The sequence below is a fragment of the Procambarus clarkii genome, chromosome 23 (assembly GCF_040958095.1).
Source record: "Procambarus clarkii isolate CNS0578487 chromosome 23, FALCON_Pclarkii_2.0, whole genome shotgun sequence".
In the NCBI taxonomy this organism is placed as follows: Eukaryota; Metazoa; Arthropoda; class Malacostraca; order Decapoda; family Cambaridae; genus Procambarus; species Procambarus clarkii.
Window position 1 is genome coordinate 8,813,659 of NC_091172.1, and position 12,363 is coordinate 8,826,021.

General features: G+C 44.1%; 1 protein-coding gene across 2 annotated transcripts in view; it reads left to right on the forward strand.

Annotated features, from left to right (window-relative positions):
* LOC123764043 (basement membrane-specific heparan sulfate proteoglycan core protein) overlaps window positions 1-12,081 on the forward strand; it is a 211,305-nt gene extending 199,224 nt beyond the window's left edge. The window contains exon 8 of one of the 2 annotated variants that reach the window (XM_069329857.1): window positions 9,942-12,081. In XM_069329857.1, the coding sequence (XP_069185958.1) occupies window positions 9,942-10,276 (335 nt within the window). In that variant the 3' untranslated portion in view covers window positions 10,277-12,081. The remainder of the gene's footprint in view (window positions 1-9,941) is intronic. The other variant, XM_069329858.1, reaches the window with a different exon arrangement.
* Window positions 12,082-12,363: the final 282 nt, after the last annotated feature.

Below are 12,363 nucleotides of genomic sequence, written 5' to 3' on the forward strand. Positions count from 1 at the left end.
GTTGTGCGCCTCTGATAACTTATCATTAACGCTATTGTCGTCGTATCAGTCGATTGGTAGACGGATACAGATGCAGAGGAGAAGAATATGTAGGGGGGAAGAAGGCAAAGTCTTTGATATTCGTGGTTCCACTCCGTAATCCCTGGCTGCTCTCCGTGGGCCGTGTTTATATGGCTTATGACACTTCTCTCAGAGCTGTCCTCCTGTCTCCCCTACCTTGATTCCGGGTCACCAGGGCGGGTCCTTACAACTGTCTCCTGCCTCCCCTGCTCATTTGCCTGTGAGAGAGGACCCGAAGGGGTTTGAAAAGACTAAGGCTTTACTTATCATTTCCAAAATGTGGTATACAAATATATATATACATTATGTGGTAGATAAGGCGAACCACCTCTAGTTGTGTTTGTAGGGACCCTCGGCCTCTGAGACGATATGTAGTATCCGGGGGAGCCTTGTGGGGCACCCACGTATATATCACATATTGTCACATATCACCCACTCACATATTGTCTCCTCCTACCGTTCCCCTTATATATTTGTCATTTATCGTGTTATTTAAAACTTTAATACACAAAATGGGTTACAACTGGGAAACCAACTCAAGTACTATCGTCCAAGAACCAAATGTTGAGCTCATCGTGGTCTCCGGTGACTGCTTTAACGACTAGACAGAACAGAAAATGAGCATGGGAGGGGTCACCCTGTTGGACACCTTCTCCTGAGTCAATTTTGTGTTCCTGAATAATATTGTTAAATCCATATTATAACAAGATTGTACAAGTGGATAGAGGGACGGGAAATAACGATGCACATCATGCAGTGCTGCATCCCTTCTAACCAGCTTAAAGGCAATTTTGATATCCAGTTTGATCAGGGCATTTTTTGTCATGTTGGCAATGAAGGCTCTAACTGTGTGAACCGCCGCCTCATACCCTTGGAGAATGCCATATCCGAGCTGTTTTGGCTTCAGCATGTCTGCTGCTTCCTGGCTAACGGTTCTAGCAGCAGACGAGGCGCCGGAGGGAATTGCCTACAGCTATTGGTCTCATGTCTCCATCCTTTTTCCTCAGGGTACAGAGGGTAGCATAAAAAGACACCTTTTAGCCTCCGGTATGTTGCCAGTAAGACATGTGTTGGTAAATCTAGTTAATTTCACCAGGAGGCCCTGTGCAATGTCTCCCAGTGCAGGGTTGAGCATTTGTTCGATGTGGTTGTGTCTTTAAGTCCTGTTAACCCACCTGCGGATCCTGGCATTAAGGATACAGCTGCTTTATGCACCAAAGATTTGACCACACACAAGAGTTCTGCTCTGGTGACACCGACTAGTGGAACACTGTCGTCACGTGGAGCTCTGGGTGGGTGTTTGTCTCTCAGGGCTTGTGCTGTATGGGCATCTCTGGTGGCAACTGTGTCCACGTTGGTGATGACTCGTATTGCCCCTACTGTGTTGCCTTCTTCTGTTTTGTTGTTTATTGTTGCTCTGATTTTGGATGCCTCGGTCGCACTGTTACCTTTCCAGCTGCGGGTGGTTTATGGCACGAATGGGAAGGTTACCGGGCTGTCCTCTCTGGGAAAACTATTTATGGCTGTAATGAGTGAGGAAGCTAGTGTTTTGTCTCTCCTTCCAGGGACAGCTAGACATATGTTGTCAAACAGGAGGACGTTGTGTCATACTCGGGTTCTTCCGGGAGAGTCATTGACCTATCTCAGGAGGCTGGAGAGTTTGGCTGGTGCTTGGAAGTGGGCAGCTTTGGAGATGTGCTGCAAGGTTCCAGCCGACGTCGCTTTGATGGCTTCTTGTAGGCTATCTATCGACATGAAGCTGTTGGAGGTGTTTCCCCTGACTGTTGGTGCAGGCGGTTGACTAGTATTCTCTTTGAGAGGGCACCATGTGGCATGTTTACGCACATCCCCGTTGTACTTGGGATGATACCATACTTTGTCGCGTTCTCTGCATGTGCCTTGTCTGCTGCCGCCGCTTGATGACTTCTCTTGGCCGAGAGAAGCCTGGCTGTCTGTTGTGATCTGTGATCTGTAGACTTACTGATCTCTCCTGTACCTCCATTATCACTGCATAATGTCATGATTCCAGGTAGCCTATCCTAGGACTCCTCCAGCATGAGAGTTCCTATTCATTAGCCGTTGTTTGCTGTTCATTTTTTTTTGTCGGGATGTATTAAATAGATGAACTAGGTAGGGTCAGTACGTGTGTTGTGTGTGATTTACATGGGGACGAGGTCTCCGAGGGGGCTTGGATAGTTCCCGCCCAGCGGACGGCAATGCAAAATCTTTCCAGAAACTCCAGACACCTGTGTGGGGGAATATTTCACACTTACATTACAATTTACTGCACAATAAATTTATATAATAATAATATACAGCTACGAGGATTCATCCTCTGTTAAGCTTACCAGAGGATTTATTAACCTTTAAACTGAATAATTATGAGGATTTACCTTTATTACAATATTTACGTATTTTTACTTATTATGATAATATTAAGGGATGATGTAATATTGATGACGTCAGTCAGCTTAAGGTCATCACCACGAGGACTGAGCAACGGAAATATTGTACTTAAGGTTCGTGAATGAATAGTACGACGAAGATAAATGGCAATGCTTTATATATTATCCCAATTAATATACTTAATTCAATCTTGTAATTGATTTGAATTAAACAACTCCTCTCCCGAATATGTCAATATTAACTCTCGCTTGAATGATGACGAGAGCGGGTGGGGGGGGGGGGGGGACTGGCCATATTGTTTCTTTGAAGGGACACGCGAGCAAGACCGAGTCTCCGTCCTAGAGGCCAAAATACTGTCATCTCCCTGCTCAACCTGTCCTCTTACAAAGAACGTCGCTTTTCGGGCGTATGCGTTACTAAGGCTAAAAATCGTACTAGAAAATGGAAGCGGCTCGCGAAAGTAACGTACTGTTCCGTTTTCTGTTTTAGGTCCACTGGTAGGTTAGGATAGGACACTTTAAATTGACGGTTTTCTTGACGTTGGGAAACCTTAGGAGGAGGGTCTGGCCAACTGATGGTTCACATACGGCGCCTGGCGAGGTGTTTGGGGGCCTCATGCTCGTCCAGCACTCCTTCCTGACCCGATGCCACCTAAAGATGCTGCTAAGATGGGTCACAACGTCTTCTTCCACCGGCTCCTCGTGTGTTCCCTTCCTTGGTGCACAAGGAACGGCGTCCTCCTCTAGCACGTCCAGCATCTTCAAGCAGTCGTCGTCTCTCACACCACCACCAACTGCTCATGTCCCAACGGTCGTCGCAACTTGTCGCACGCAGCTTAGTAGCGAAGCTTCTGACAATCAGCTTTCTTGAGACCAGCTCCTGGGCTCCCGCACACTGCTGGCTGTCGTCACATTCCTTCCTTGGGTTGGCCAAACTGACACAACAGGAAACTGATGAAACAGAACCAACAGGGGGGCTGCTAAGTGCCAGGTGATACAATGTCGCCTCTTTGAAATCTTTGTCCACGAGTGAAGGATCTTGGCCAGTGTGTGGGCTGTCTTGCCACCATCCTTAACGGCGCTAATTTGCTCCAACAGGTAGTGTCCTTCCTGGTTGTCATGGTAACCAGGTGTTATGGGATTATATGTCGCTAAGTTTGTCTGTTTATTTTCTTTCGTAAGTGGACTGTATATTACAGTAATTTATAGCTGACTGTATGACATTGGTCAGTTTAATTTTAACACAGTTGTGCACCGTGCGAGGTTTATAATGTTAAGTCAGACAGAACAGGAATTTTACATCTATTCACCTGGGCACTAGGAGGCTCGAACTATGGACCCCAAGTGTGTGAATTTAAAGGAGTTGTACTTGTTTAATGTTATTCAAGTTTGTGTACTAAACGAATTTGGTAGTATTTATTCCCTGTACTATCAAAATTGGGGGTTAGTTAATACAACTCGTCTTATCAGTCTATATTGTTTCCTGCTAAGAATAGACAAATTTTAGTCTCATGTAACGCTTACGATCGAAAAGCGACGTTCTTTCTAAGTAGTGAGGGCAGACTACGGGAGCTACACCCCACAGCAGTTTGGTCTGAGAGGTAAAGTCCAGAATTAGGGGACACTACCATGAATCAATGAAGCCAAGACTTCAAATGGTACCAGTTAGTAACCTAATTACAGTTAATACATTCTGCACAGAAGCAGCCGTTAGGGGCCCGATGTAGTTAGGTTAGGTCTGACCCAGTCAATACAGTGAATTTGAGAAGTTACAGCCCCCAGGCAGTTAGGCGGAAGCTTGCCTATGTGTTGCAGTGGGGTACATTGATATTAGCATGTATTTGTTTCTGGGAGAGAGGCTAAATATGGCCACAGATTGAGGAGTGACCAAGCCGACGTCCACCCCTGCCGGTGGACGGGGGGAGACTACCCGGAAAGAATTCGCGAGCTCGAAGGGAAGAACAGTTGCCGGTTAGACCTGTTTGATATATCTCACGGATTGAAAATATGTGATTGTTATATTAAAATTCTTTGTGGTGGGAATCACAGTAGATATAGTGAAACACAGTTGATTTGGTTGTGTTCGTACTGTGAAAACAGTTTCAATGATATCCCACAAGGTGGAGAAATGAGGTAAAAAGTGAGGAATAGTCCGTGTAGCTATTAACAGGGGAATAGCCAGGGGAGCTATTAACAGGGGGAATAGCCCGGGGGAGCTATTAACAGGGGAATAGCCCGGGGAGCTATTAACAGGGAAATAGCCCAGGGGAGCTATTAACAGGGGGAATAGCTAGGGGAGCTATTAACAGGGGAATAGTCCGGGGGAGCTATTAACAGGGGAATAGCCAGGGGAGCTATTAACAGGGGAATAGCCAGGGGAGCTATTAACAGGAGAATAGCCCCGGGGAGCTATTAACAGGGGAATAGCCAGGGGAGCTATTAACAGGGGAATAGCCCCGGGGAGCTATTAACAGGGGAATAGCCAGGGGAGCTATTAACAGGGGAATAGCCCCGGGAAGCTATTAACAGGGGAATAGCCAGGGGAGCTATTAACAGGGGAATAGCCCAGAGAGCTATTAACAGGGAAATAGCCCGGAGAGCTATTAACAGGGGGAATAGCCCGGGGAGCTATTAACAGGGGAATAGCTCCGGGGAGCTATTAACAGGGGAATAGCCCGGGGGAGCTATTAACAGGGGAATAGCCCCGGGGAGCTATTAACAGGGGAATAGCCAGGGGAGCTATTAACAGGGGAATAGCCCCGGGGAGCTATTAACAGGGGAATAGCCAGAGGAGCTATTAACAGGGGGAATAGCCCGGAGAGCTATTAACAGGGGAATAGCCAGCGAGCGCCTCAGATGTTGGACTGTGAATTTCATTAGCCGGCGGGACTATTTTATGTGACATATCTGGACTAAGAGGTTTCATTACTCTATGTTTAGGTGTTGTGCTGAGCGGTATTTACATTATTAAATAAGGAATGAAAGTGGTGGATGCGCAGTCATCATTTGTGTTGAGATTTATTGAGTTATAATGCTTTCAAATTTAAATTAGGTTGTATTATTAGGTCCTTGTGTTCCTAGGAGCTTAATTTTATTAAATGATAAATATAATGCTTAATTATTGAATAAATGATAAATAAAACAGTCAGAGAAAGGCATTGTGATAAATTTGAATTGAATAAGTACTAAAGCGATGATATTGGGCAGCTGGTGGGGTAGGCTTCCCAGCAATTGAAGATTCAAGACTTCAGCATTAATAGCGGTCAGGATTATTGATGATTTGTTGGATTATGTTTAATAAAGAAGTGTACTCATTATTGAACTCGGTAAACTCGTGTGAAATTTGGATCTAGCTTTTACTTACTACTTTATTAAGACTGAGGAACGAACAACATGGCCTAGCCTAATATTTCAATATATATTTTTATGAATTAGTGAGGATCTGACAACAGTTAGTGGAGCAGAGGAAGGCATTGTGAGAGGAACTGTGATTTGTGTTGGCAAGCATTGTGCGGTCTTGCTGACAACGATCCCCCACGTCGGGTCAAGGCTCCAGATTATATTCTGAATTGCAAACGTAATTCAAGCTAACGTTCCTTCGTAGATTTGTTGCGTTATGGGGACACTCGGGGTGTGGGGGCACTCGGGGTGTGGGGGCACTCGGGGTGTGGGGGCACTCAGGGGGGTAGAGGCACTCGAGGCGAGTGTGAATGAGTGTCACTGGGGTGTGGTGTGTTCCCGGACAACCCTAGAAACCGCGATTCCTACGTGGTAGAGGGTCAGGTATGGGCACGCAAGCAATTGTTCCTCCCTGCCCCGTCGCAATCCCAAGTCGTGATAATAACTATTGTTTTGCAACCATAACACGCGGACTGTTACTTCTTCATCTATGGTAAGTATATCATATAACATTGGGGGATAGAAATAGCCTAAGCTACTCTATCCCTTTGCGATGTATTTTTTTCTTGTCTCAATAAACATACATGAACTTGAACTTGAATATAGAACATTTCATAATAAGATTCGCACAGTCAGAAAATAAAACTTCACCTTAAATGATAGATCTAGATAGTCACATGACGTGGGGGGGGGGTATTTATCTGCTAGTTACATCTTATTTAAAGGAACGTCGCAATGACAATGCGGAGTGGCCTTCTTCCTCGCAAGTGTCACTCTTGCCGTCAAACTCACATCAGCTGTCTCACAAACTCACAAGCTGTCTCCTATGGCTCTTCCTGGCACTCCCAAAATGCTGCGACCTCTTCTTGGTCCTGAAGTCTTCTCTATTTATCTCTCTGACTCCCACACTCGTCCTGAAACGCTGCTAATCATTTTTGGTGAAGAGGTATGGAGGAGCAGCAATAGTGGCCCTCGGTGACTTAATGTAAAAATTATATTATAATGTCCATGCAGGAGATCTTAATGCCTACCTTCACGCTAGGATATTCGTGGCACTAACTCAGGTGTCTGGCTGTCGAGTCAGTGTTTCTTCCCTCACTGGAGAGATACACCGGCCCTAATCATAGACTTTCCCCTCGTAATACTGGGATCATATTGTCATGGGAGTAATAGAACTTCCCTGCCTTGGCTCTGCTCTCTCTACCTTCTTTACCCGACTCTCACCTCACCGTGAGTGTTCAGTCGTTGCTAGTTGAGAGCCTCAGGCTGCCCGCTGCGGCTATCACTTCCTTATCTATGTCACTGGAGTTTTCGGCAATCTGGATGCAGTGAAACGTGGTCCCACGACCATTAGTAATCCTGGAGATGTGTCAGGATTCACTAAAAAAAAATACGACCCTGGCACGGCCTTAACTCTTGGAAATACGAAATGTCTTCTTCTGAAGTTTCTGCCTTGTCTGTTCCTGAGCCATTCACGCCCTCTTCACTCCTCTTTTAAGGTCGGGCTTCACTGCGCTCCAGTGAAATCTTCCCCTATTAAGGATTGACTCACAGTACGTCCAGACTTGTCAAGCTCTCACGTCCGAGTGTGGCTGCAAGATGTTGATAGTTCCCACTCCGGAGTCAAAATACCTCAGGTGACCCTCTGATTGTCAAGCCAATAGAAAACAGTTAATTAGGAATCGGTCAATTAAGAATACGATCACGCATACGATCAAAATATTGTATAAAGAATTAGTAAACAAAGATTAGATAATAGATATTCAACGAAGCCTAGCATGACGAAGGGTGTACACTAGGAGGCGTCACCCCCTACTTGGTGAGTACACACAGGTTACACTATCTCTGGACAATGTTCTGGGCTTAAAAAATACTTGTTGTTTGGTCAGCAAATAGCCTAAGCCAACAGCCAAACGGCTCTTGTGGTGGGGCCGTTTCGGGGTTTAGTAAAATGTTCAACTTATTCGAAATGTTTCAGTTTCACCAGAAAATGTGTAGAGTTTTAGGTATATTTTGAGCTTTATGTGAAAGAAAGTGGAAAATTTTTGGAACGGTTTTTGGTTATAATTCGCCGACGTATAATTATTTTTTCTATGAATACATAAAATATAATTACATTAATTAGAGATAAACAATTGAAACGTATCCAGAAATTTAATTTTATTGTAAGAACTAATATTGTTGAGAATTTTGGTAGCAGCATTTAAGCAGGAAAATTTAATTCAGAAAATGTAGTTTTTGAGCTTCAACTCGAATTTCTCCGTTAGACTTTAACTCATTTTGATGGAAGTTTCACATAGTGCAAGCAACAACACTTTTGTAATGCCATTGAAATTTACCTTTTGTAATTTCATTTTAACGAGTAATTTTTCCCATGCTCAAGATCTATTTTCTATTTATAATTTAGGACGATATTAAGAAATTATCTCGATGAAATGATAAGAGCCATACGTGACCTTTCCAAAAAATACCCAATAAATGACTGCAGTTATTTAATGTAATGATTTAATTTTCTTTTCATATACTTTTTCAAAATTCAAAAACATTTTAAACGAGTTAAGGTCTCGTAAAGCATACTAACTCAAGTAGAAAGGGTATAAGAACAATCTTATATTCTATAGATAAATATATGCATATTATATAGTGTGAAATACATATTCATCTTCCACGAGGACTTACATAATGTTCACGAAGCTTAGTGTACAGTACACAGTTGAACAGACAAGTTCTCAATGAGAATGGAGTTTATTTTTACGAATCCAATAAGTAAAGATCAAGGAGATTAGATCCTTTATGATATTTTTAATCAGAAAAAGCAGAGTTACGATTTGAATTGAATGAAAACACATTTCCGCCGTTTCACGTGAGGGTTAGTTTTACATGGAAAACATTTATGTTCCAGTATTCTGCTTCAAAAAATCTGTTTGAAATAATATTTTTTGCAATAATATACGAAAATTTGAGTAAATTAGTAACATATATATATATATATATATATATATATATATATATATATATATATATATATATATATATATATATATATATATATATATATATATTCGCCCAGACGGAATCACGGTGAACCCCTGGAAGAATGGTAGACAGTTGGTGTGGGACTACACTTGCGTTTCAACTTTAGCCAATACCTATGTTGACTTCAGTGCTACACAAGCAGGAGGAGCTGCCAATCACCGGGAAGCGGCCAAGTCACGTAAATACAGAGACCTTGAGCACCACTACAATTTTGTCCCCATTGCCTCAGAGACACTTGGTGCCTGGGGTAAAAGTGCTGGTAGCTTTTTGAAGGAGTTGGGGTCTAAGCTAATCGAAACAACTAGAGACCCTAGAGCTGCCAGTTTTCTTTTTCAGCGCCTTAGTGTGGCAATCCAGAGAGGAAATGCTCACTGCATCCATGGTTCCTGCCCGCCATCTGAGGAGCTGTTCAACTTGTGGCAAGCAGCCTTGTACCCTGCATGTAATCAATATTGTAACTTTTTTTGTGTAATGACATTTTCAAATAAAGTTAGATAAATATACACACATACCAAAAGAATAGGGGTGGTAGGAGAAGAAAATATCAAAGTGTTCAGTGAGGATCCACAAGGTCTTCTCTGATTACTTTTTATTTTCTTCTCCGAGGCTATGGGTCCCTACACTTTTACCAGAGGTGGTACCCCTATATATATATATATATATATATATATATATATATATATATATATATATATATATATATATATATATATATATATTTATATATATAACAGAAAACTCCTCACCCCAAGAAAGATTCGAATCCAGAGAGCCAGGGGCTGCATGCACCTTATTGCGTCCAGTACTATCATCACTAGGCCACGACGACTATTAACAAAAATGAGTCATAAGACCGTTAACCCAATTCCCAACAGCACTCGGTGACCGTAAGTTACATTTGTGCATGGAGTCCCTGGCTATCTGGGTTCGAATCCTTCTGGGGTGAGGAGTTCTTTGTTGCATATTGGCTTGGGGGACCACTTCCCCGCATATATGAAGACTAATGGTGTTTCAGTGTGATAGTAAGGCTCTTCCCACCAGGAGAATATCCCGCGGCCATGCAGCACGGGGAGTCGTCGAGCGTGAAGCAGCGGCCTGGGGCCATGACGACGGTGGTGTCGCTGGCCCTTTGCCTCCTGGCTGCCGTCTCCTGCACGCTGCCTGGCAGAGCGGCGGCACGGCGCGCCCTGGCACAGCCCCCGCAGGCGTCTTGCGCACACAGAGGCACGCAGATACCCCGGCAGCCGCAGGCGTGTGGTGGGGCCGCACCTGCGGCTCACAGGAGCCTGGTAACGGGTGCTCGGAGTAAGGTTGGTGCGTCGGGGTACATGGCCCAGCATGGCCAGACTTACCAGTGGTGCCACCAGGGCCATTAGTGAGGTACCAGTGGTGGCCCTGAGTGACACAGTGTGTATATATCCTGGAGGAGGAGGAGGAGGTGGGGGCTGCACCTCCACCCACCTCCCTGTACAGTTACCTCACCTGCAGCCCCTCACACACCGCTGCTCCTCACTTGCAGGCCCTCACACACCGCTGCCCCTCACCGTTCTCGTACAGGGCCAGCTGTCTAATACGATAAAATATAAAAATGCCTTTGCACCTCTTGTTTTATAAATTCGTACGTATACATACTTATGAATTTGTTAGGACACATGATACACACTACTACGTTGACGGCTCTTTACCACTAGCTCCCTTCACAGCCAATTATGTATCATGTATCCTTAACTCAACACACACAAACAGTACTACGACGCGTTGGACACATGACTAGTTCTTAAGTGTTTTGGCACGACGGTGAGACGAGAGATGTGCCGACCCTGTTGGGCACGTTGATCTGACATGACAGTTACCAGTGTGTGTGTGTGTGAGGTGGAGTTTGTTTCAACAACAGTCAGGTGGAACCAGTATCCTAGGAAAACGAGTTTATCAACGGTATAATTTATGAACATTTAACTATCTGTCGTTTAGCTTTTGTTCAGCGTGAGATAAATCTCACCTGAGAGTGTTGCGTGTTGAGACGCTGTTGTGTTTCTTGCCAACACTCTGGACGCTGTGGGTGTTGCTGCCTTACTTCACTATCCTCTCCTCTACACACTTCATCACTATCTTCCCTTTCTCTATCCTCACTATTACTCATTCTCTCTCCACCGTCCCCCCGCTCACCACTCTCCCTTCACGTCAGAATATGTATATCGCATTGCAACGTGCACAAGATGGGTAGTTGACTGCGCATGAGGAGGTGGACTCGCTGCCTCGTAGGCACTACTAGGTAAGGACGGAGACTAACTGCACGAGTGGTTAAACAATTGGTTGTTGGAATTCAATGCCAACAAGTGTAAGGTAATGAACATGGAAAGGGAGAGAGGAGACTGAAAGCATCTTTTTTTTTATCTTTATTGTTAAAATAACAAAACTATTTACAAACTCAATTAATAAACGAAATTAAGGAAATATAGAGGCAAAATAAAACAAGGGAGACCAGAAGGCAGCTACACCAACAGATAAAGGCAGCAACAGGAATCGAAAAAAAGACAAGGAATTGGTAGTGGAAATAACTCCCACACTAACACCAGAGGCACACACACAAACAGAATAACATCAGCAGCATATGGGACGCTGGCAAATACAAGAATATTTGTTTATAAACCAAAATGAGGACTACTTCGAGGCACTACACACAACATTTGTTAGACCAATAATGCAACACCGCCACTTAATCCGCATCCTATGAAACAAAATCATAATTAATAACGTACAAATGTTTGGAATAATACTGGTACCAGAGCTGAAAGAATTAAGCTACAAGGACAGGCTAATGGAACTAAATCTGACAACCGTAGAGGACACATGGAAGTCAGGGGATATAACTAATATTTTTATTATACTAAGGGGCATAAACAAGTTTAACCTCCGCAACTTGAGAGAGAGTAGGACATGAGTAGCACGTGTCCTGGTGGTCGACCAGTGCACCTGTACCACAGGTACCAACATCCACAGGTGTAAAGCCAGGGTCGACACACAGGTGTAATGGCTAGAGTAACGTTACCAAGTAACGTAACAGATACGACAAAGACTCGTTGGCGGAACATAACGAGTTAGGTCTCATGCCCTTGTTGATGCTGGTAGGTAGTTACCACCACCCCCCCCCCCTCACACACACCCCCTCACACCCCACCCCCCTCACCCCACCCCCCCATAACACCATGACCTGGTCCTTGTGCCCAAGACTCATCACGGTGTCTCCTCACTAATGAGGGCTTGGAGTTATTAGTAGGAGTCTAACGACCTCTTCCGTCACAGTCTCCTCAGGGGCTCCTCAAGCACCTTACATGCAAATTGCCTTCGTCTTAAACTTCCTTTTGACCTATAATTCTACTGGATCATGTAGGCTTTGAGTTGCAAATTGTGCGCTTTGATTGTTATTCTGTGTATTAATGTGTTGATCGTGAAGGATCTCTCT